This window comes from Lepidochelys kempii, chromosome 7 (assembly GCF_965140265.1).
Source record: "Lepidochelys kempii isolate rLepKem1 chromosome 7, rLepKem1.hap2, whole genome shotgun sequence".
Lineage (NCBI taxonomy): Eukaryota > Metazoa > Chordata > Testudines > Cheloniidae > Lepidochelys > Lepidochelys kempii.
In genome coordinates this window covers 99,642,018-99,668,694 of record NC_133262.1, presented here as the reverse complement: position 1 = coordinate 99,668,694, position 26,677 = coordinate 99,642,018, and the positions used below count along the sequence as shown (strand labels likewise).

Sequence of the window (26,677 nt, the reverse complement as noted above, 5' to 3'; positions counted from 1 at the left end):
ACTTCTTGAGGAAGTTATTACCAACTGGGATTAACCATCAACTTGCCCTGGACAGTTCATGTTTAGTAAGTGCCTTGGGCCTCAGTCATTAAGGAATGTAGAATCAATATATATTTAAGTGATAATGGAAATGGCAAATTCCTGATTGTTCTAACAAGTTAATCTGAATTTCAGCAGTGTGCAACAATTTCAAAATGCCTTTCCTATAACAACCCTGATCCTTTTAAACTTTGACCATGCCAGAGGAATCCCTGAATCATTGCACATTTATGGTGCTATAAAACATGATTAGTAATATTTTGAAGTATTCTGCACATTAATAATGAAATCTTAATAAAACAAGTTTGGTTTGTAGATAATTTACTGCTAGACTGCAGACACACATCTTAAATTTTGTCACCCCCACAGTTTGTGGATTATTGATTAAAAACTTTCCCACACCCTACAGTGTGTGGATGGGGATGGGGATGGGGGAGGGTAAAGATATGTGCCACCACTTTGAAATGCTTTTGCTTAAAATCACATAGTTTCCTATAGGAAATATATTTGAGGTCTCTATCATCCTTTTGATGCAGGGAACATTAAAGGCCCTGATTCTATAACACTTACATATCTGAGTAGCCCACTGAATACAGTGGGACTATACATGTACATAGTTATGTATGTGCATAATTTTTTGCAGGATCAGGGTCAGTACAATGTCTGTTAATTCCAATAGGATTTTATACTTGAATCCATCAGTGTATTGAGAGCAGAGGAGACACTGGGGACCTAATTTTGTTGATGCAATTTTATGGCCACAATATTAGACGGATCTGTAATTCAGATTGTGGTGTGGATTATGGGACTGATATGTCTGATTTCTTCTAGCTGTAATTTAAATGTACACTTTATCTACCTAGTCATAACATTGATTATACAATATTAAAATGGCCTGGACAATTCCAAGCACTCCAATAACTAATAATAATCTGGGGTCCAGATTCACTGGTCTAGCTGAGGTGTGCTCAGCGCAAGATTGGAAAAGGGGGAAAGACGGTTTTATGTCACTTTTGCATTCCCTTGACTCTGTGGTAAGTCTGAGGCCACACAGGCTACTGGCATAAATCCAAGTAGGCTGGTCTAATTTACAGACAGCAACCAATGGCCCTACCATATGGTCAACAATTGAGTGCAGTTTGCTCCTCTGCAAAAAAGAGTCAACATCTCTACACCCAAAACCTGCACAACTTTCAGGAACTGTGTGGATTCCAGGGGATCTGCAGGAGGCAAGAGGCATTTGTGCAGATGCTCCTTGCATCCTTGCTGCTGCCCAGCTTCACTGGTCCCTGGTAATCCAGCTCTTGTGGGAAATGTGCTTTCAGGGTCTTCTCTCTTCATAAAAGTGAGTTATCAGGCTGTATTAACCTATGTTGCTTTCCCCTGATGCTTTGAGCAAAACATGGTTTGAGCCCAGCCAGTCCCACCTGCCTTTTAAACTTCAACTATATTAAGCTGGAACCAGGCCGAGTTCCTATGATCAGAGAGAAGAGCAGATGGCATAGTGCCCTACTGTGGCTCCAGTCTCATGATCGCAAATAGTCATGGAGGGAAACATGGAGCTATTCATGCTTGTGTCATTCATCTTTGCCTGATGTCTAACAAAACACTACATAGCAAGGAATGTACTGAAGCTGCATTTAGTGGAGGCACCTGGGCTGAAGCCCCCTCCCTTCAGTATAAGAGAGAGTGTGTGGCTGGCAGGGTGTTCGCTATTAGAACCCTGGACCTTTGGAGCTCACTTCTCCCCCAGGTTTGTAACAAGGTGAAGTGTTAGCTTTCAGGGCAACCTCCAAGGTCTCCCTTTCCCTTTGTCTCAGGATGAAATGGGTGTTGGGTAAGGCTGGGTATGGGATTCTAGGGACTGTATGTAAGGTCGATTTATTTCAGTTATATTGATGTTGTTGCTGACTATTTGGTTCGATCAGGGGGAATTGACAGATCTTTTAATTTTGGTGTATTTTAAAAAAAAAATTCTCAGTGGTGCCTACACATTAGTGCTAACATAAATCTAAATGAAGAAATAAATAATAAACGTTTTCTGAACATCACTGATCAAGTAAAGTAAGGAAAAATAAAAATGTATTTAAATAAAAACTTCCACTTTTTAAAATATTGTAGTGACAAACTATGTATCTTTGCCGGAAGCTTTTATAGGCCATCATGCTAAAGCAAAACATAATTTCATGACAACACTATTTCATAGCCAAAATGCTGGGTTAAGACCATTTACTCTGGTTCATTTTAGGTTACAGAACAGGCAATTTTCAACAATTCTTTCCAATTTCTCTTTTCTATGGTGATTCCTTCATATAACAGTAACATGAAAACATTTCACAGTGCTAGGTGTTTACAGGAAAGTGACATTGCATGTCCAAGAGCAAGCAAAAAAAATATTCCATTTAATTTGGGGGCTAGAATTCCAAGGTGCTTGCTATAGATTTCAGATTAGGTACAAAGAAAAGGAGTACTTGTGGCACCTTAGAGACTAACCAATTTATTTGAGCATAAGCTTTCGTGAGCTACATCCGATGAAGTGAACTGTAGCTCACGAAAGCTTATGCTCAAATAAATTGGTTAGTCTCTAAGGTGCCACAAGCACTCCTTTTCTTTTTGCGAATACAGACTAACACGGCTGCTACTGTGAGATTAGGTACAGTATTTCCATAATTTACAAGACTCAAATAAACAAAACCTGTTTCTTACCCCTCTTTCCAGCAGCATATCTCGGAAATGGGCAATGCGTTCTTCTAAAGGAAGAATAATCTGATGTGCTGATGTTTTCACAATTTTCTCTTCCACTTCAACCTTCGCCTGATCAGCATTCTGGGGATCTTCCATTCTTTAACAATATATGTTATGAATGGTTCAGTAAATACACAGTGTACATTTTTTAACCCTCTACTTTCTTTAGGAAACACTTCAGGAAAGAGGTTTAAATGCAGGATTTCTTTGTAAACAGTATGTAATATTGAAAGCTAATTAGCTAAATCTAATCTTCTGTATTTAATTACTAAAATGGAATGGTTCTTGAGGGCCCTTCATTGAAGATTAGGACAAATATTTATATGGAAGTATAGTATTTCTGTGTGGTCAAAGCACATGATTGAACAATGAGACATTACACTGCACTTCAAGTGATGGGAAAACTACTATTCTCCATTATGTTTGACAATGAGTGAAGATTTCAGAATAGTGACTGGAGAAAATAATCTTATTGCTTTTAAGCTTAAAAATCAATGCTAATCTTTTATGGTCCCAAGAGTCCCTTAAATTCACTCCTAGGGGGAACAGTTTGACATATTATTACATGTACACAACCTGTAATGAGACATCAGTGAAGAGTGCCTCTATCAGTGCAAAAATCTTTACAGACATTTATAATAATTTTCCAGAATAAATAGGTGTTTCCAAGGAACTAATTTCCACTGTACTTTACAAGATTCACTGGAGGATGACAGACATTTAGCATGATTATGCTGATTACAGGAGATAACATCAAGTCATCAGCATTTTTACTTAAACGTGTATCAATAAGATATTAAAAATACATGGACAGATTTTCATCAGGTGTAAATATGCAGGGCTGTGAGTTCAATCCTTGAGGGGGCCATTTGGGATCTGGGGCAAAAATTGGGGATTGGTCCTGCTTTAAGCAGAGGGTTGGACTAGATGACCTCCTGAGGTCCCTTCCAACCCTGGTATTCTATGAATTGCATCGGCCCTCCAAAGCGCAGGGCCTGGAGCAGTTGCCCCAATTCGCCGTACCCAAGGGACGGCTCTGTAAATATGTATAGGTCCCTTGGAACCAGTGGAGCTACACCAATTTGCACCTACTGAGGATCTGCCCCATATATTTTTAACTGAGTCTAGTGATCACTAAAATTACCATTAAAAACACCAAAACAAGGCAAAACCAACACACAAACAACAAAACAATGCACACCACTTGGAAACTAACATTTACTATTTTTCTACTGTGTAAGTACAGCACTGGTAGTACAAGCTCTGCCTGAACACTGGCTTTGTGAGGAACACCTCCAACAACAGGCTAATTAGAAACTAAGCTTCAGCTTGAACCTGTCAATAGCTCTGTCAATAGCAGTTTTGTTTGTTTGTTGTGAGGAGATATTTGTCCACATGGACAAAAGTGAAACCATAAACTCATGTCACGAAGATCACTGAACATCCTTTTTGGTCTCTACTAATAAATTGGATTACAGTGGCAGATAGGTCCACACTAAAGCCCTGGAGTTGAACACCCATAATTGAATTGTGGAAGTATAAATCTAGACTCAATTTTTTTTGTCTTATTCCCACCTCTATTATTTATCAATATACTGACTCACGTTTAAAAAATAAGGGCCAAAAGATGTGATAATATTGGCCAAATTTTTCAGACCTCAATGCTACAGTAAGGCACTTTTATTTTAGGCACCTTAATAAAGGTGACAAGATTATCAGAGGCACTGCAGTTCTCATTGAAGATAACTAACTTTCTGCATCCAGATTTGGAACTGTTGATCATGGGGTGGGAGAGGGAGGAAATAATCCCCAAAGTGCTTTAACTTGCACAATTTGAAAATGGAAAAAGTTAAAATATTCTTTTCAGATAATAAATTACATCAGGCAGTAATGCAATATGAGTCCTAGCATATTATCTCCCTTCTATCAATAATTGCATTGTACTTAAATCATACTAAAATTGTATTATATAGCATTAGCAGTTTCAAAGGCATCAAATTGTTACTCTTCATATTATTATGGTGACTTTTATATTGTATTAGCAATTTTCATTTTCCCTAAATCATAATATTTCGTAATATGATCCATGAAACTTCCATTCCAATTTCTAGTATCCACAAAGAACTTTTTCAAGCTGAAACTGATAGAAACCCACAATGCTACTCAATCAGCTAAGACAGCAGGAGAGACTGTTTCTCCTTTATTTTGTTTAATTTAAAACTATCCTTCAAATCAGATGGATTTTTCATTTATTCTGAAACTAAAAACTACAATAAAGGCAACAAAAACAGTGACAGAATGCAATCAAATATGGAAATTCATAGTTAAAAAGACACATTCAAATAGTCTATTTTACTTTTTACTTTATTCCTATCACAGTTTTTGAAGCCTACAAATCTCAAAATAGATAGGAAGTATTTTTTTTTTTACAGAGAATTCTGTTTCTTTAGTTGTACTGGGATTTGCAGTTGAATATGACAAACTTTCTATGGGGGACAAGAATCACAGTAAAAGCTGTCACTCCTGATAAGGGATGAATCTTTCTAGATTTCTACACTTTCCAAATTATCACAGATGATTTACCTTAATATGCTCTTTGGATTACATTCTGACCAAATAAAGGAAGATAGCAGATGGGACTCAGTTTTGAAAATGATCAATGAAAATCTATGACATGAATCACGCTGATGAATTTTTAAAGTAGACCAAAGCCTTAAGGCAAACTTGGTAGGCAAATGTGGTTGTCTGTATTTAAAAAACCCTGATCTCAAACCCATGCATTTGAAATTAAAATCTGGACTTCTAGAGCCTTTAAAAATCTAGTGTATTACACTGGATTTTCTAAGCAGATAATTAAGCCATATGTTGCCTTCAGCTTCCACTAAAGTAAATGGGAGCCATGTGGTAATCCAGAGACTGAATAGGTCACATTACATTGCACATTTTGTCACATGAGAACTGAAAATTTTTCACATGATCTCACAAAAACAATTTAGTAGATGTACTCAAAATTGCCCCATATTTTTAAGCAATTAAGAATAAGCAATTTGAAGATGTTACAGATAAACTCCTGCTTCTAAGTAATCTGACTCTTTAGGAGAAAAAAAAAGATTTTGCCACCTTTGTATACAGTATAATTAGAGTGTTGCTTGAGTAAGTATTTGGCCTGCATATTTTAGGTACTATAATTAAACTGTATTTAAATGTAAATTAAACTACAGTAATATGTACAGAGTTTCTTAGAGGCAATAGTTCGTTGAATCCAAAACTACTGAACTGTAAGTGTAGATTCAGGACTGGAAATATGAAATAAGGCTTGATCCAAAGTCTATTGCAGTAAAATGGGAGTCTTTCCATTCACTTCAGTGGATCAGGCCTTAAACCAGCTGTTGAAAATATATTACCACTGAAAAAAACAATGAAAGGAAGAGAATTAGAGTGTGAAGTATAAACCATTTCTGCTAATGTGCACCTGACCTGTCAATATGAAAATCAAGAAAGGCAACAGACATAAATATATGAAGATTAGTAAACTTTAACATATATATACAGTAGCCTGACTTGCTGTGCTTTAAGTATAATGAATTATGGTTTAACTTTGATGAAAGTGGATATTAACGTTAGAATAAGACTTTCTTTGTATCAAATGATTTATTGTGTGTTAAAGGAATAATGTAATTTACTTAGGTAAGTTTACTTTCAATGATGGAAAATAACTGAAAATCCAGTGAGGAACAGGGCAGGTTTTCCAAACCATGGCTTAGCTCAATTATGTTTACCACACTCAACCAAATTTGACATCGTAATTATCAAATGACATGTAGCTACAAGGGGTCTGATGCACAAAAGATAGTCTATTGGTTGGGGCACTAGGTATTTGGGAGTTCCCAAGTTCAATTCACTGTTCTGCCAGACTTCCTGTGTGAGGCTGGGCAAGTCACTCTGTGGCAGAGTTAGGCTCAGTGTTGCAAAGCTAACTTTAGTTGCTGTGCCACCTAATGGAATCCACAGTCCGTAGGTAGATGCCCGGGCTCCCTATCCAATGCATAGGGAAAATTAAGTGCCTAAGAATAGGAATCACTGAAGCCAGCATACTAAGTGGAGAGCTGCCTGAGCTAGCAAATAGGTGTAGCCTGGTGGGCTAGCTTACCTCTATTATATTCACTGCTTTTTATTATATTCTGCTTTATTATAGTCAGCAGTACTGCAAGGAACCTACAAGCCTGCATCCTGTAAGAGACTGGCTTCAGCAGTTAGCATGAAGCTTCAGGCCTATGAATTTTGGCATAAATAAACTTAGGTAACTCCTACATTTTGGGGAACTGGAAGTAGAGTGTAAGGAGGAATTTTGTCCATAATGATATCAGCCAACCACAGAACCATGAACTAACACCAGCTTCTGGAAGGTTTTGGATGGATCATCCAACTGTAAGAGTGCCATGGGAATGAATTGATATATATGATAATGGGGTGAAATCATAAATATACTAACCTATAGAAAAAGAACACCTTAACATCGGTAAGGGGAGGAAATAGAAATAAGAAAGAGGGAAGAAACCCTCACTGAATATGTATGAGACATGGTAATGGCAGCGTAACATATTATAAAAGTGGCATCCCCGCCTGTAGGCAGTAGGAGAGAGAAATGTAGCACTTGGGAGGGACCAGATTGATGGCCACTGGTGAAGATGAGGAAGGGGATGGTGATGAGGAAGATAACGGCTAACATTTCTGGTTGTTCTGCAAGGGATGGTGTAACTATGGATGTTCAGATGTACTTTCTGTATTATATCCATCTACCTTACTGAGTTAGAGTGTGTGTGACTTTGCTAAATGTATTAATAAATTATTTATTTGTAAATATAGAAGAGATGCTATAGTATGAGTATTGCACCTGTGCACATTGGGGTTCCCAACTATATAATAATTCTAATAAGACTGGGCCTGATCTTGGGACAAGAACCTACGTATCCTCAAAGTGATAACTTGGGACTCTCATACATAATCTATAGATCAGGCTACATAGGAAATGTGGAGGATAGAAGTATGGTATAAACTCCACTCCTCAAAGGGAGTTAGAGGGAAGCACCTACCTCCACAGCCAGCCACGAACCTTCTTCTGGAGGTAAGCACCTAAGTGAGGTCTGTCCCCTCTCAAAAAAAAAAATTGTTGTGGTAGTGGTGCTCCCCCTATTAGCCCAATGTTTAGAGCACTCACCTGGGCTGTTGGAGAATGAGGTTCAAGTTCCGGCTCCAATTAATAAGTATTTTATACAAAGTGGAACAGTCTGAACAGGAGAAACGGAGAGACGTCTACCCCAGAATAACCTATAAGTCTGGCAGAACAGTTAATTGAACTTGGGAACACCAAATGAGTTGCCAAAGTCTTACACAGATATGAAAGGCAGAACCAAGACTACAGAGCCAAATTGTCCTCTTCGTTCTGGACTCTCTGTGCTACTCAAGCAGCTGAAAAGGTGGATAGTCTCAATTGGCTAGAAAAGGTAGAGCTGGCTCCCACATCACCCCCCTTAAAGACTCTTGTGCTCATGCTATTCTTGGGTGGCATAACAGGTTTATAGCTAGCTGGTATATTTAGAGAAGCCGAGAGACTACTGTAAAATATGCCAAGGCAGGGGCCAATGTAGACTAGACCCAGGACTAGATGCTGCTATTGGTTGTTCTGTGGCCCACCTGCTCCAACAGCACAAATGAGAATCTGAAATAATGAATAGTAATATCCTCATGCTTCTAATAACAGTTTATACTGAGGCATTACTACAAATATAGGAAAAAAGAAAAGGAGTACTTGCGGCAAATGTAATTAGTCTCTAAGGTGCCACAAGTACTCCTTTTCTTTTTGCGAATACAGACTACACGACTGCTACTCTGAAACCTACAAATATAGGACTTTCCAATGGCATATATATGTCATGACCTCCAACCCCTAATCTTTAGAAGACATTCACAACCCCAGTATCATGGCAGGAGAGCTAATTTGGAGTGTTAGCTATTTCAAACTATTCAACAAACTTTTAAAGTGGGGATAACTGTACTATACCTTTATAGATACAGATTCTACCTGGCCCTTATGTGGGTCCACAATGAGAGGGAGGGAACCATCAATCAATACTATGAGCAGCCCAAAAGAGTGCCAGCCACACTTCGTCCCCTTGTGCTTAAGGGAACAGGGACAGCTCCCACTTACTACCCTGATGGCGCACACAGCCCAAAGGAAACAGGGAGGAGGTGGAGCCATGACTCTGTTGCCATTACCCACAAGCCAGTGGAACTGGCTGCCTTCATGGAGTTAAGGATGGAGAATATGCTGCAGCCTTCAAAGAAAGAAATTTGTAGGAGGAATTCTGTCACCTTGAGAATGCATCCTTATGCTGTCTCTGAGGTGAGGTATTTCTGCGCCATCTCTTACTATAGGCTATGTGCCCTCATTTTAAAATAAATTCTAATTTCAGCTACAGCACATCTTGTACACACAAATATGCTGGCATAGGGAACTCACTGCACTTAAGCAACTGTGTTTCAGTTTCAGGTGCTGCTGGCTTTTCAGTGGTTCCTACTGCTGCAGGAGCAACACATATAAGGTATCGGCTTGAGGATACAAACATTTACTTGTTGGAGCAATTATCTGGAGAGACTAGAAATATACAGAAGGCACATTTGATGGGCTTTCTATTATCAGTGGGGTACACAGAATACCAGAACAATGACTAGTACCACAGGAAAGTCATCTGGACCATTCTCCTATGTATCTAATTAATTAAAAACTCCTAATATAAAAGAGAGAAATAGAACTAAGAAAGGAAGATAAACTCCGTTCTATGAAAAACTGAAGTTTATTTCTTAAAAATTCGTTGAATGCGTTAGTTTTTAGTGACAGGTTTCAGAGTAGCAGCCATGTTAGTCTGTATCCACAAAAAGAAAAGAAGTACTTGTGGCACCTTAGAGACTAACAAATTTATCTGAGCATAAGCTTTCATGAGCTACAGCTCACTTCATGCATCCAATGAAGTGAGCTGTAGCTCACAAAAGCTTATGCTCAAATAAATTTGTTAGTCTCTAAGGTGCCACAAGTACTTCTTTTCTTTTAGTTTTTAATGTCATAGATTTGGAGCTACAGTCCAAATGTTGATATATTTAAAAAATATATTTAGACTACATGTCTTTAAAGCACCTGTTGAAATGTTAGCTTTCTAAAAATCTATGTAAGTGCTGATTTTCTTGTAGGATAATTTGACCATGTCAGGAATTCCTTATGTGTTACTAGAAAGAAAGTAAAATTCAAAAGAATACTGCTTAAACCAGGTAGAAATTTGTGAATGTTAGCTATGACTACTGAGATATCAACACATTAGGAAGGTCAAATCATTGAGGGATTGGGATCACAGCAATGAAGTTTGAAGGACTACTAATTTGTTTAGCCAAATATTATTCTGTTTATGTATATGCATCATGTGAATACTGTCTTTGATTTACAAACTGTGAAAGTAAGGCAACCATTCCTCATCAGGACAGTTATTTTGAAAAAGTAGAAAATTTGAAGTAGGTTCAATTGTAGGGCTCTCAGTGTCTTTTAAGTTATGTGTATATCTTGTCACAAATTTCAAATATGATAAAAATTGCACTATTTGTTACACTTGTGCAATATATTCTTTCAGCCAAGAGTGAGAAAACCTTGCTATCAAACTCAAAATTCAACATTAGGCAGTGTATTTTATAGACAGTATGTAATGCACTTTTACTAGGTGCTATTTTGACTTCTACTGCTATGTAAATTTACTCCTGATAGCAGTCTCTGTTGCTTGTGAATCAAATTACCCTCAGAGTAAAAAAAGAAGGATAACTTGCCATCCTTTATGTACAATTCACTAAGGGTAAAATTCATTTGTGGTGTGGATAGCCAATATAAAGCACTCTACAGTAATTATTCATCACACTGGAGCTCCCTGCTCTTTGCTCACTCTCTGTTTGCTGTGGAAGTGGTCTCTGTACTGGCTGTACTATGAGAGCTGTGATGAAGGAGGTAAGCCAGAGGGGCTATATTTATGCAAGTGGTGCAGACATGCTGCTCTAGTGCATTGGGTGCGGAGGGCTGTGCGACAATTCAGAGGCCTGGGCCTCCGGGTGCGGGGCTGCATTTGACTGCCAAATGAATGGCATTTATGTATTTGTTTTAACACAAAAATCTGTACTTTATGGACTTTGAAAAGAAAATATAGACAAGGTAGGTCAAGTTTGGGGTCTCTCAATTTTGACAGTGCCCTTTTGAATGTAAAGAAGATAAGAGACCATAAAAGAGTCACCTTTTAAAAGATTAATAAGTAATGGAAATCCAACCAACATGGGACAAATCATCTCTATTCACAAGTAGGCAGTGGAGGAGTCACTATTTGACCTCCTGACATTCTGGGTAGCAAGTTTTATATTATCAACACACAAAAATGGAATAAGCATGGTTTTCTTGAGATTATTAAAGGAGAACTGTCTGTATGAGGAGTTCTTGGAACATATTAACAGTCAGAGGTTTTAACACTTTCCCACCCTGTCTTTTAAAAAGCCCATCTTACTAGAATGTTGAAAATATCCACTTACACTGATAGGATGAAACTATGGCCTATTGAAGAAGCAAAACTGACATTGACATCTATAAGGGCAGGTATAATCAATAAGGAACTCCAGTGAAGTCAATAAAACTACAGTGGTAGAAAAGCAGCGTGAATTGGAAGATAATTAGCCCCACAATGTCCATCTTGGAAATGTAGAAACACTTTGTCTCCACTGTTCAAAATTTGCCCAAAGCATATCAGTTGACATCTATAAAGACCCTATTCTGCAGACAATCCTTAAGTCATCTTATATTCAGCAAGCATAGTTAGAAATAACTGACAATTGTTTGGGGTAGGAAAGAGTTTCTCACTAACCATCCTCCAGAATGCATTTATTTCCCTTTTAATTTTTTTTTCAAGGAACTATTTTTGTCCTGTTCTGGTGTGACATGTGCAAAAGACTATTGGATGAAGACTCGTAATGAGAGACAAATCCAACAATACTTAGCAGAAACATCTTGAAATATAGTACAATTTCGGGACCCAAATTCCCTGATGGTTAAATGAGCACAACTTTGACAGACTTTTGCCCAGTTAAACCAGCCGAAAATTTGATTCATTGAGAAAAATCCTAGTCCCATGGAATTCAATGGCAAAACTCCTATTGATTTCAGCGGAGTCAGGATTTCATCTAATGTTTTTAACAGTAATCATCTTTCTTGAAAGCTTAATTTAATCATTCATTTGATGTAAACAATTTCCAGTTACAAAACGAATAGATAGTATGTATGGAACATGGTTCTTTTGAAGCACAAGGGGTACAACCAAAGGAATAGACATCTTGAGAATTGCTGTCACCACTGATGCATGTAGATGGCTATGCAATGAAAAATAAATTAGTTTCTTCTTAGTGCCATATCCATAGTAGACTTTGGCTTCCCTATAGAACATATGAATTAAGAAACAATAAAACTTACTTATTTCTCTTGGTTTTGGTGCTATGGTCATCACTTACTTCCTCTGGACAAGAACTATCACTTTTATCTGCTAAAAAGAAATGCATAAAATTGGAATTATTACACAGTTACTATCTACACGAGAATCAAAGTCCTAAAAGTCCCCCGTCACTTGTCCTTTTGTTCTGATACTTACTCATAATATTGGCTAATTTCTGCTGAGATTTTTTTTAGCTTTAGAAGATACTTTATAAAATCCTCATAGGTGAGCTCATCAAAACAGAGTGATAAATACCAAAAAAATGACGCTTTTCTTATTTTTGCCCTGAAGAGCGTCCCATCGTAAATTTGTGATTTTTTAAAATCTCACATTTGAGTGATAAACTGAAAAATATTATCACAAAGATGTTTATATAACATTATTATTTCAATCCTGACAGGATGAATGATTTGAGAATTCTCACTTCCATCACAACTGCTTCCTTCTTCCTATTTTTCATTCCCATGTTACTGAAACATAATGCTGCTTTCTTGTTAAATCTGACATGCTGTGTGGGTATGGAAGCAAAGTTAAGCAGATATTGTGGACTCTCAAACTCACAATGTACCAAAACCTACTTTGGCCTGGATACTCTCCCAAAGAGGGCTTTGAGATCAGGTTGTAACTGATAATGAATGTGAAGGTTATTGCGAGGACATCTATTTTACAGTTCCAAGTACTTCATTGTTTTTTCCACATACAAATTACAATCTCCAACATAACAGTGCTCTGAATTCAAATGCACTGGCTACCAGAATTTACTTTCACACAATGCCTAGGTTGATTTTTGGAGTTTTAAGTAGTTTACTGGATAAATATCATTCTGTATGTGCTGAGCTCCTAGTATAGTTAAACAACAGAAAGACCAACCCTAAGCCTCTCTTCAGCCAATCCTGAGATTCTGCATGATATGAACACAGAACACTATGATGAGATGAAAAAAAACACAATTTCATTTGTGACTTTAAAAATAGATCTGAATCCAGATTTCCAGATCCATTGCCTTACATGGATCCTTAGAATATAATCCTAGCCCAATTGAAGTCAGTGGCAGAACTCTGACTTCAGTGGGGTCAGGATTTTACCTCTGAAGCCTACCCTAAGAAATCATACTAATATTAATATGTTAATTAAACTATATTTAACAATATACATTACTAAATTACTTTAAACCAATAAGTCCTTTGTATTTGTGCTAAATATTAAATTTACATTATGGGTCAAATCCTCCTTATATTGAGGCCAATTGGAATTTGGCATTTTATTTCAAAAGGAGCAAGTCTAGTCCTTGATTTTTTTTGTCTCCTTGTTTTAAGGAATTTTAATTGTGATTCAATGAACAGAACATAAACCAAACTACAGCATAAAGGAGAACTACAATAATATAAAAAGCCTCAAAAACTCTGATCACAGAATTTGGAGGTTAGGGACAGGAACAGACACCATAACAGAAGGAAATATATACCAGGTTAAAATTATTTAAACTCTGCTGACTACAGAGTAAATTCAGGGGAAGCAAAAATGAATGGCACTTTAAAATAAAAAGGCTATGGCCTATACAATACAATACATCAGCACAAGTATTATGAATATACTTTGATATATGGTAATGAACGTTAAGTAGTGTTTTCAGTATCAGTACAATGCATGAAGATAGCTATCCATAGCTGCTAAATTCTTCTATAGAGAAGCCTATATAGAAAACAATTTGGGTACTTAGAAGATAGAGTAAAATAATACAGTCTTGCTATTTTAAAGCCATTAATCAGGAGCTATTCATCCTGCTGAGACTGCAGTGATCTTAACTTTAATAAATTCCTAGGAAAGTAATATGTAATCTTTTAACAGTGTACTTGATGTTGCTTTCAAAGAGAATTCAAGTTAAAAATGACCCAAGATTCAGGGCTGATTGGGCAAACACAATCCCATTTCTACAAAATGGCATCTCTAGTAAAAAAAAAAAAAAAGCTATGCTCACCAGGCATCAACGTCAAATAAAAATCAATTGTCTCTTATCTGAGTTAAGCTACAACAAGTTAGCAAACATCTTAGACTGAATATCTACAAAACAGTTTATCACACCATAGATAGCCCTCTCAGAGTTGACTAGAAGATATATACTGCAAATGTTATTAATCTCAATGTGAGACCATGTTTCTTGAATAACGTATGTAGGGAAAGCAAGTAGAAAGAATATGAGTCCTGTCTGAAGTAGTAAGATTCTTCCATTTTACATCTGAATAGGGCCAGGAAAAGTATTGATCAATGACAGTCCAATGAATATGCGAAGGTCTGAAGCAACTGAAAGTTGGATATATAAAATCGACTGAAAAACAGTTATAAGACCCCCATCTAGTTCTCCAAAGAAAACCATCTCTCTGTTAATCATTGCTATGAAACAGATATATAAACTGTAAATCTAAGAAACATAGCAGCAGTGAAAAAAGCTAATAGAATGTTAAGAACCATTAGGAAAGGGATTGATAATAACGCAGTAAATATCATAATGCCACTATATAAATCCACCTTTAATACTGTGTGCAGTTCTTGTTGCCCTATCTCAAAAAAATGTATATTAGACATGGAAAAAGTACAGAGAAGGGCAACAAAAATGATTAAAGTATGAAACAGCTTCCATATGAGGAGAGATTAAAAAGACAACTGTTCAGCTTGAAAAAGAGACAATTGAGGGGGGCGTATAAGAGAGAAGACAGGATACTGGGTTGGATGGACCATTTGTCTCATGCAGAATAGTAATTTTTATGTTCTTATAATGTATAGTTACTGCATGCATTTTAGGAAGAAGAAAAAATATCCTTCCTAAATATCCTCCGCCCAGGATCCTGACACTACCTAAATTGATATAATTCCAGATTCTCCATTATGTTTCAGCGGTGTGATGCTAGTGTAACTCCATTCAAGACAACGGAGTTACACTAGTGTAAAGCTGGTAATGAAGAGTGGAGAATGAGGTCTTCAGTCTCTAAGCAGCTGAGTATAATGTATTAAATCATACATTCCTTACCATGTTCTTACTTCAACTCCTCCCATAGATTTCAAAGACAATGGAAATTTTGCCCAGTTTTGGATTGAGAGAAATGGCCCAGTATGAACCCATTAGTAAAGAATCCTGACACCTTCATAAATTAGTAAGAACTAATTTTTAACAAAGGTGGAATAATTAATAAATGCCTAATCTTTCAGTCATCCCTGAATTACAAATGCACTTGATCTTTTAGGACAGTGATATGCTGATAACCTATGATACTCTGATAATAATTATGTTTGCTCATATTTTTGTGTGCCTTTGATTTAAAAAAAAATAATTAAACCCAGCAACAGCAACTAAACTAAGTACATTTCTTACATATCTCACAAACATATAGCTTATTTGATTTATTTATTTACTCAAGATTTTCAGCTAATGGGTATGATGACAAATAATTTATTTTACCTCATCAGCTAATATATACTAATTATAACCTGATTTTCTGAAATACTCATACAAATCCCATTTAGATCAATGGAAGCTGCAAACTATTAGCAACAATGAAAATCCAGCTATATTTCACCAGAATAACCTGACACAATAGTCAAGGCATAATGTCACACACACAATAGCATGTAAAGAATAGGACACACAACAGAAAAGGAATTTCTTAAATAACATGTACCAACAATGGTCTTGGCACAAAGACATTTTGAGGATTAATGATAGGCTATGGATAATGGCCCTCAGTTTTGTCTTGGGTTATCATCCCCACATACCCAGTCATTAATTAATTCTCCAGAATGCCCTACACTTTTATTGCTATTGCTAAACAAAACTTATGTTGCATTGTGCTTTTGAACCGAAACTTCAGAAGATTTGGTCTTGGAGCCTTTGTCACTGTGTTTATCAGAAAGTTGTCTGCTTCAAATGAAGAAAGCTTTGATTTTGTTCCAAGTCTCTTTTAAAATTGAATTTATATCTATAAAGGCAAGAAACTCATCTCTTAAATGATGTTAAGTGATATATAAATATATCCCTTATAGTAACAACAAGGAGTCCGGTGGCATCTTAAAGACTAACACTTCCTCTATAGTAACAGTCCATGGAATTTTTTCTATCAAACCTTTACAACAAAGGTCCTGATTATCACTTACTCATATCAACTTGGAGGAACACCCTTTCATATCCTCAGTTCATCCTCACAACTCCTATTTAGGAGTAGTCCACTGAGAATTGTTTGTGGATGAACAATATTCACTGTGTCCTTTAAAATTTACTGTGTTTTTTACTTTCATTATAGGTGAAAAATAAATCTCACTTGACATACCTTCATGGGAAATGTGGGGATTGTTTTCACTTAGTTACAAAGTATTATATTTTCAAAAATAATGTTTAAGTTTACTTTTCTTCTTCGTCTTCATGGATCTCACCACTAAAGTATAGACATGGATTAAAGGAGCTTTGCAAGTGTAACTATACTATGAAATACATTATTCAATCCATATGTTCTGGTGGTGATGATCCCCCAATCCAAACAGCTAATTAAATATGAACAGTGCTTCAAATAATTGGTCTGCATGTAGCCCTGTTCCTAACAAGGGCAGAAAAGTTGTTGTTCACCCAGTGCTAATGTCCAGACAGCATGGTTTAATCTTTCCAGTGGTTTGCCACTTCAACCAAAAAAAAAAAAACCCACCTGTCAAAGTACCACATTGGGGAGAGGGAAGAAGAGGGAAACAGCTGAGGTCTGTGTTGAGCCCAACTCCCTCAGCTGCAGCCAAGAATTATCACACAGATCAAGAAGCAACACTAAATGGAGTGGAAACCAGTAATAGCCCAGGGCAGACAGCCATCAGCTGGCAAAGCATGTTTTTAGGGAGAAGTATTTACTTTTATAAGGCTAAATAACTGGTAAAGGGGGAGACTGAGGGCCTAGCTTATGTCACTGAGCAAATACTGACATGAGTTGTCTCAGTGGGGACTACTCCTATAAGTGGCCACTAATGTAAGTAATTGCTGCACCACTGAGGGCTGAGTGAGCAATTAAATAGGGGGTGGTAGATTAGAAATATAGTGAGTGAGCTGTGAGCAGGAAAGCTGAAAGAAGTGGGTGGTAAAGGATAGAGATGGGCAGGGGAAATTAGTTCATCAAATTGATCTTCTTCATGGCAGACCAGATGGCAAATCTTGGTTCTCCAAGAAGTGATCTTTTAAAAAAACACATTTGAAACACTTAACATGCACTACTGCAAAGCAAGTTCTCTCTTCAGTCAACACCAAGAATGTCATTCCAAAATCTACAGTGCCTGAGGGTTGACTGGCGAAGCCATGTTTGGATTGTGGTACCCACATGTCTGCCAAACCTTTCAGCAGTCCTCAGAGATTTACTTTGGGGATTATTTTCTTACAGCTGGGTTAAATAATCATTTATTACTGTACAACTGCTTTTGGTAGCATGGTCAATAAGACATTTGCAGAAATCATGCTATGCTAACGCATTCCCAATGTACGTTGTGGAAATATGCGTGCATTAAAGGTAAAAACAAAGTCTTCCAAGGTGTTATTTTTTAAATCAAAGATTCTTTCAGAATAATAAGCCACCTATTTTTTACTTCCTTGCTAACAATGAGAGAACTCCAATACAAATGTTAGAATTTCAGTGTAAATAAAGATTTTCTAAGCAGCATTACTGTTAACAAAATACTTTACACAAATCCAACAGGAAAATCATCATTCTGATAATTTTCACTTAATATATTTAACAATAAAGTTTCATTTATCATTTGATTTTAAATATATGCAAATAATCACAGCTTTAATTACTTGCTGAAGTTTCCAGCTTGCGTTTATGAGGTGGATCTTCAATGATTCTATTAATATCACCACGATTCTTTAGATCCACTGGTTTCTCCCATACTGACAGCTGCATTGTAGGGTTGAAGAAGAAGACTCGGTCATCTCCAGTCCAGACTACACACCTATTTTAATTAATAAACTATGCTTAGATAATCTCACATACACATAGAAACAAGATATTAAACTCATCGCTAACTCAATATTCTCCATAGTCTTATACAACCTGGGTGAAATTCACCTCAGGCTGATAGCCCTATCCAACTTAAGGTCTCTGCACTAAGGAAATTTCTCCCCATACTAATAAAATGTCATTATCAGTGGTCAGAATAGTACGCGGGCGCACACACACACACACTCTCTCTCTCCCCCCAACAGGGAAAAAACAAAAACAAACAAACAAAAAATAGAAACAAGGTAAAAGAATGATGCTTGTAACAATTGAGGCCATGGTAAAGGATTATATTTCACATTTTCAAAATGTGTCTGTGAAGATGGTGAACCACAGAGGTCTCAAGCTGTTTTGCATAGTCAATGTCTACTCAACACCCAGATATGATAGATTCAGAGGGTTTGCCGTTGCATAGAAGGCAGCCACAGAAACCTCATGTGGCTGCCTCTGAGGTAGAAGGCCTAGCCAGAATACCATTAGGCCTCCACGGCCATGGATCCCAGCCAAACCCAGTAGTTCCATGCCACAAAGACAGAAAGAGCCTGATCCAAAGTCCACTGAAATCAATTAAAAAAACCCCCTCCCATTGATTGATTTAATTGGGCTTTTGGATCAAATACGCAATGTGACCAAGCCACGATTGCTATGCAAACCAGAAATTCCTGACTTGTGCAATTTAAATGTCAGCCTGAGCATTGCATTAACTTAGTTCCTTACATTACACTTCCTTTTTAAAACAGGAAATACATTATTTTAATAGGTTTCAGAGTAACAGCCATGTTAGTCTGTATTCGCAAAAAGAAAAGGAGTACTTGTGGCACCTTAGAGACTAACCAATTTATTTGAGCATAAGCTTTCGTGAGCTACAGCTCACTTCATCGGATGCATGCGCATCCGATGAAGTGAGCTGTAGCTCACGAAAGCTTATGCTCAAATAAATTGGTTAGTCTCTAAGGTGCCACAAGTACTCCAATTATTTTAATAATAGGTACAATATCACAATGATGGATATTCAAGTAAACCCGGATGCACTTGATTAAATGTATAGTTTTTACAGACATATAGTATATGCATCTGAAGCCTGTACTTTGTGAATACTTAAGACAAGTAGTATACAACAAATATGCACTATGCCATTCTAAAATACATATAAAGGGCCAGCTCCTGACCTCCTTGAATCAGAAATACCTGGCAAGAACTGAGCTTATTAATGCAAGCTCTCCACCACTTGGCAGTTCTCAATGGCACAGGGGAATACAGCTATCAAAAAGACATGCTTAAAAAGAAATCTGTTCTGTGTAAAAGACTGAGAACATAAAAAGTGATATATAAATGCTAAGTACTATTATTGGATAATCTGAAGTTTTCTGTGAACTAATAGTAAGAGAGCACCATTGATTGCCTGTCCTGGTAATAAAAAATATATAACCTTTGGAGCAGCCTAAAGGGAGACTGTATATCTTTATAGTGCAGAAAACAGAGGCAAGAAGTGTTCTACTGGTAAAAGTAAGAAGATAAAAGTAATTAAGGATTCATTGTAAATTATGTGCATTCCCAAGGTAGAAGACAAAGTTGGAAGTGAACACAAACCTGTTGACTTCTCAGTTATAGTTATCCCTGATGCAAGTCCCTCGTATCTTTGGAGCTAAAATGAATAGTGGGGACCTGAAGATATTTTAATGATTTTCATATTATTATAATATACAAATGCTTCAACTCTGAAAATAGCATCCCAGAATGGCTGACCTGTTCTTTTATGTGGTAATAATTAGGTGAAAACAACATTTGGTACTTTGTGTCTCAGAGCTACAGTTCTCAGTTCTATCACAGACACCGTTAATCAGATCAAGAACTCTAAATGTACCATTAAGCATTAGTCTTTGGCTCACAATAGATCAGGATAGAGTTGATGGAAGACTTTAGGAACAAAAAACCAAACTATCATAAATACCACAGTCCTACTGGCAGGCACCTTAGAAGCCAAGCATTAGGGAGAAGAAGGGAGTAATTAGCAGTTAACTGATTTATTTAATAATATGGTTCCATTTCTCCCTTTACCTAAATCTGTAGATAATGGGCCCAATAGTGTCAAATGGTGCATGCCTCCCACAAAATGCTGAGCACTCTCAACTGTAATTAGCTTTAATGGCAACTGAGCTCATTCAGCCCTTTTGCAGAATCTGTCCCCATAGGAGTGCTACGTGGAGCTCATGATGTACTTCAAAAGCAGGAAGCCAGTATACTGTGAGTGTCACAGTCATGCCATCATACACATTTAGGACAGTCTCAGCCTCTGCCAATTGTGCACATCAGCATCTCTGGCCAGGAGGAGATGAAAACAAGGCTATTTTCAAAAAGCTGTTGATCCTGCTCTCTAATAATTTAATAGTTACTTCTCCCACGCACAAGTTCAAAGTCTCTGATCTCACACACAGTTTCTGTCACTTTGGGTGATGGGAGACCACATTTGAGGCCGATAATGTATTAGCCATTTGAAGTGTACTGCTAGGCCATCTGGAGTCTCAGCATTTATCTAATAAAAACAAGGCGATTGCTAAAATGGAAATGGCACATTTCCACACCTGACTGAAAGACCAAGTAAGCATCTCCAGAGAGCTGCAAAAATGGATCCAAATGGCAGGTCCCTCATGAAACCTTTTCATTTTTCCATAACTAACCCAATTTGACATTTAATTTAAAATTAGTACCTCCTTCCCCCACATTACATATCACCTGTAACTCTTTGGCAAAATAAAAACTTCATTATCCAAAAGGGGAAATATGGTATTTGGTGTCAGTCACAGATCACAAATTGAAAGTGCAGATGATGCTATGTTCTTTATACTGAAATTATTATCTAACTAAAATAATGACATTTAAATATATAAGAAAATAACCTTAATATATTATATGCTGTATTTATGTGGCAGTTAGGCAGGGTTAACTAATATTTCTGAGAACTGTTTAGTCAGATAAACAAATCTGGCTAATTATTGCCCTGCTCTAATCTCTCCTTTTTATTGGAATTTATTCATCAGGTGGAGGCCAAGAAATGTTTATGAGACCTGAAGTCCTTAAATTTTAGTCAGACATTAGTGTTCTGGTCTCATTAATATATGATCTTCTCTGAGCAATAAACAATAGTTGGGTGCCCAAGTTACCTCAAGTCCTTTTGATACCATCAGAGGTCAATCAAACTGTGGAGAAGAAAAAAGTGGAAGCAGTCCCTTCCCTTTTGGCTCTCCCTTCTTCATCTTGTTCTTTCTCCAGTGGCCTCTTGTACTTCCACCGACTGTTTCCCTCTTCCCCTGTCCCTAGCCCTTGAAGTTCTCTCACTCTCTCTCTGCTCCCCTTCCATTTCAGGCCCGGAAAACACTTCCTGAACTTTATGCACTGTTCATGGTCCTCATGAAATCAATGGCTCTACTCTGTGCATAAAGTTAAGCATGTGTCTTTGCAGGATTGGGGCCTTGGCAGCTAACCTTTTCTTCTGTCCTCTTCTCATGGAGAATTCCATTCAGCTCGGAAATTCTCCCTAGGAGTTATGGAATGAAATTAAGGAAGGGAAAATTCCGGCTGAAAAAAATTGGACAAAAATTCCTAATGATGAAGGCTGTGGAAAAGTCATCCATAGTGAGAGGGGATGGAAGCCTAACTTCTTGGGACCTTTAAAAATAGACCGGACAAACCACTGGAAACATAAATATAGTATAGAGAAAAAAGTGGCCCCAGGGGATGTGTAAAGCGACTAAGCAATCGTTTTCCATCTCTGACTACTGTGGTATCTATGGGTAAGTAAATTAATGGGCTGTTTCTGTTGTAATGCATCACTGAAGTAGTTAATGTTGTCCTTTAAATTGTTATTGTTAGGCTTCATGATTAACATCCCACTGGGACTGATGAAACAAGTTCACAGCTCTCATAGCTATTTGTAATTGCTAACTGTCGGAAGACAAAGGAAGACAGGCATAAATAGTTACAGTTTGAACTGCTGTTTTTGCAGACAAGAAACATGTTCTCTGTTGTCTGTGATTCCATGGCTGCTGAATTTTCCACAGAATTCAGCAGCACTTGAAACAGAATTCTACACCAGAATCTAAAGCTTTCACTAAAAGATTTAAAGTAGAGATTCACAGTGTGCTCCATCTCTTTCAAGTCACTTTGATGTAAAAAAATTAGTGTAAACCCAGGTTAATTCACCAGCTAAATTTAGTTGTCCAAGCAGTGCAAAGCAGTCAGAGTGGACTGGTGAATTTGGGCCTAAATTTCTAGCCTTTATAGTTGTGAGGTGTATAAACTTCCAAATGTGAGTCCCATGTAAACCAATACTTTTTTTTCTGCCTGAGTCTGTGTACAGATTGCCTGCAACAACAGCTCCAAGAATCACAAACTGCTCGTATTCACCGTAATGGGATGTTAACGTCAAATAATATGCTTCACATGTATTTGTTATTCATTCTATGAAATGTATTATACATATATTTAAAATCAAAGTAAAATATTTATTTTATGTTGTAAAATTGGTCAATTTCAATGGATATGTGGAGGAACTATATTTATTTAAAATAGTTTTAAATACAACACATTGTATGTAAAATATACTAATGGGATTCCATAGATTTTAAATATCCACATTACAACATATGTACATCAATGCTTTTACAAAGCACAACAAGTGGCTTACTTTTCTTCTTTTCAGGTGACCAGCCAATGGAGGGCTTCACCCTACTTTGCAACTGTTTTGCCTGAATAAGAAGTGCAGGATGGGGCTCAGAATTAGCTCATTCCATTGCCTTTGGCACTTTGTGCTGAATGCCCTACAAGACTAAGAGGGACTGGCAGCACATTAACAATTGAAAACTCACCTTTTGGTTTGTTTTAAGAGGCACAACCTCCAGCCCCACTCAGGTTTCTCCAGTATGACACCCCAGCATACACCTAGTGATGTCACATCAACCATGGAATCCTGCGGAAGCATGGAGCCAACCTACAGGTGGAGAGGGGTTGAGGTAAATTCCAGGCTTTTGTTGAACTTGTTAATGTATTTAACTATTTGGCATGGCTTTGTAAACCTGTTCTTAAAGAACTATTTTATATCCCAAAGGGTGTAAATCATATAGACACCCCACACAGGCATGCTCCATGTTCCAGTGTGATTCACGGTGGATCTGAGTGCATCAGCATGGTGCATGTTGGGTATTGTCACATCAAGCAGGGGACAACTGTCAGTAATAGGGCTAGTCATTGTGGGACCTAATAAAAAGGGCCAGATTGTGATACCCTTACTCACAATGAGTAATGTCTTGCTCATCCAATAGTCTTATTGAAATCAATGGCACTATTAGAAAAGTAAGGTATTACTACTCATTGTGAGTAAGGATATCAGAAATCAGGACCAAAGAAAGGTGCAATTTCAACTGATGTGCTGAATGGCCCTTTCACCATTCAGCACAAGCTGCTAAAGATGATGGAATGCTGTGAATTCCTTTTGCAGGTTTCCAGTTGATTACAGACTCTACTGTACAAAAATAGATCGCTAGAATATGCTATAAATGGCTTATGATACTATTGGATTTAAATGGTTACGGTTCCCTAGATATCACCATTTACACATAGTAGCAGCTGTCATGGAGAGGAGTGGTTATCAAGAATCTTAAATATAGGTCATGATTAATAATGGCATTATGCTGTACATAGATCATGTTGACCTGCAATAAGACACAATATAATAATAAATCATAATTACAGATATTTACATAGGACCTTTTATCCAGAGATCCCACAAATCTCTACAGACCGATGAAAAACAACAGGGATCACTTTCTCTGCCACTAAAATGTAGCCATGTCTGGGGTAAAGAAAACACACACACACACACAGTTCAGGACAGAAACACACACACACACACACACACACAGAGTTCAGGACAGAAAATGAAGAATTATCTTTGTCCAGTTGAGACCACAGAGGGGTTTTAGTTAGGCAGATTGCCTGAATTGGGATTTGGCCAGAAAAACAAGCTCACAGGACACAACTTACTCATAAATATCACCTGAGATCTATTACAAACCTGTAAGACAATGAGTTTCCTCAACTCCCACTGATGTCACTGGGAGATGAGAATGATCGGGCCCTAAATAATCAATAGTATTTCTTGCAGTACCAAAGTTTTCTTTTCAGGTCATTCAAGCACTAACCAGAGCTGACCCTCCTTATTTGTGAGATCTGATAAGATCAGAGCTCAAGCTAGTGAGGCTGAAGTTCTATATAACTCTACTTGATATGAACTAGCAAAAACCCCACAATCATTTACATTCTGAAGATAAGAATTGATTCTTAGCTTGAGTTGGTATCAGGTGCACACTTAACTTTTCTTATAAATGCTTGATAGCTGTCTTAGACTGTACATGTGGCTATGTCCTATCATTTTGTGTAGCTATATGAATAGTGATGTAAATCTACAATGCTACTTTGTAAAAGAAAATAGGGCAATGTTGTTAAACATCCAGAATTGTATTACTGTTGCTATTATGCACTCATAAAGAAACAGACCACTAATATATGTTTGGCAATAACAATGATATTGATGATTCATTATTATTCATCCTGAATATACTTACCATGGTGACCCTGGTACAGGAGTAGATGCCACAGGCTTGTTACCATTTGATATGCTGTCATCTTCATTTACTAGTTTCAAAGGATGATCCTTGACATAGAAAGACACAAAAATTAGTCAGCAAGTGAAACTGATGCTTAGGAGTGCTACTATTATATAAACAACTCTGTTTAAACTGGAGGTGGATTATTAAATCATCGTTATACCACTGGAGGCCATACAGACAACCATCTACCTCTAAACCAGCTACGTTAGATTGGAAAGAATACAAAACTGCCCTATTTGGAACGTTACACATGCAAAGCTCGAGAGAGAGAGTCTTCCATATACAGCACAGGTACCAGCTCACTTAGAATACTGTGTATAATTTTGTGCATTTCACCATAACTAGGATAGGCCACATCATCATCAGACAGAAGGAAACCAACCAACCATGTGGGTTGGGATACTCAGAAAGCTCAGGATCAGGTGGGGTTTTGGAACCAGAAGGCCAGCGAAAAGTGCAGAATGCTCTGAAGGAACATGCAGGGGCAAGGAAAACTTGCACATCTGGACAGGTGTGAGGAAAAGGCTTGAAGGGAAGGAGTGCTAGTGCTTGTGCCGTGGGTTGGCAGCAAAACACTTCCGTTTGGCAGTGAAGAGCATATGGTTGCAGGAGGCAGTTTGCATGGTAAGCAACTGGAACTGCTAGAAGTCAGGCATCAGGGAGGTTGAGGGTGCTCTGCATAAGTTAATAATTCAGTCACTATTAGGAATAACACCTATTTGTAGACAATTTTGCATTACTTTGCTCAAGAATAATGCTGTTGAGAGTGATTCTCCACTGGCCTGTGTGTATGTTCTGACAACAGTTCTTATACTACCAGCCATTGCACTGAGATTTTTGCCCTTTGGCTGGAAGCCTGGCATATGTAGACCTGTTTACTATTTGAAAATTGCAGACAGGCAATCTCCAAAACATTTATTTATCAGGTAGCCTGGAAAGCTACAGGTAATAAGTGTTTTAAGCATTAAAAATCAATTTATATCAGTAGCTTAAAGAAATGAATGGAATGGAGGACGGAGATGCTATGATAGCTCCCATACAGTGTCAATGCTTGAGAGGATGATATGATTAAAAAATAATAAGCACATAGACAGAGCTCTTAATCTTCAAAGTGCTTTACAAATTGTAAGCATTCAATAATGCTTCTGAGAGCCAGTGCAGCACTCTGGATCAGCTGCAGAGTCTGAGGGATGATGGACGTAGACATTATGATTGCATAAAGCATAATGTCTCCAAGGTGCTGGGGGAAGGTGGGATAGGAATGGGAGTGGAGAGAATGAAACAGACTGAACAGTGGCACTTGCTATACCTTTCCAAAAGGTTGAGGGTGCTCTCTGTGCAGCGCTGCCTTACTGGGGTAAACTGGAGGGGCAGGGAGAAAAGAGAGGAGGAGAAGAGGCTGGCCACACATATCACCTTTGAGTTGTGTGACCCTGCCAGGAATGGTCTCCTCTTGTTCTCAAAGGGACTAAGCGGACTCATTATTGTTACCTACACTGTGGAGGTGCTGGAGGGTGAGGTGCTGAGTATAAGGAGGGTGAGGTGCTGAGTATAAGGGTAGGACTGTCCCATGCCAGCACACTCATTACAGACATGAATCCCTAATTTGGCCCTAACAGTTTAATCTCCATATTGTCTTCATGAGGAAAGT

At 37.6% G+C, this 26,677-nt stretch overlaps 1 protein-coding gene across 1 annotated transcript in view; it reads right to left on the bottom strand.

Moving 5' to 3' along the window:
• TCERG1L (transcription elongation regulator 1 like) overlaps nucleotides 1-26,677 on the bottom strand; it is a 327,913-nt gene that overhangs the window by 34,315 nt on the left and 266,921 nt on the right. The window contains 4 exon segments of the mRNA XM_073354780.1: nucleotides 2,746-2,881; nucleotides 12,326-12,395; nucleotides 18,160-18,314; nucleotides 24,982-25,070. Of these exon segments, the coding sequence (XP_073210881.1) occupies nucleotides 2,746-2,881; nucleotides 12,326-12,395; nucleotides 18,160-18,314; nucleotides 24,982-25,070 (450 nt within the window).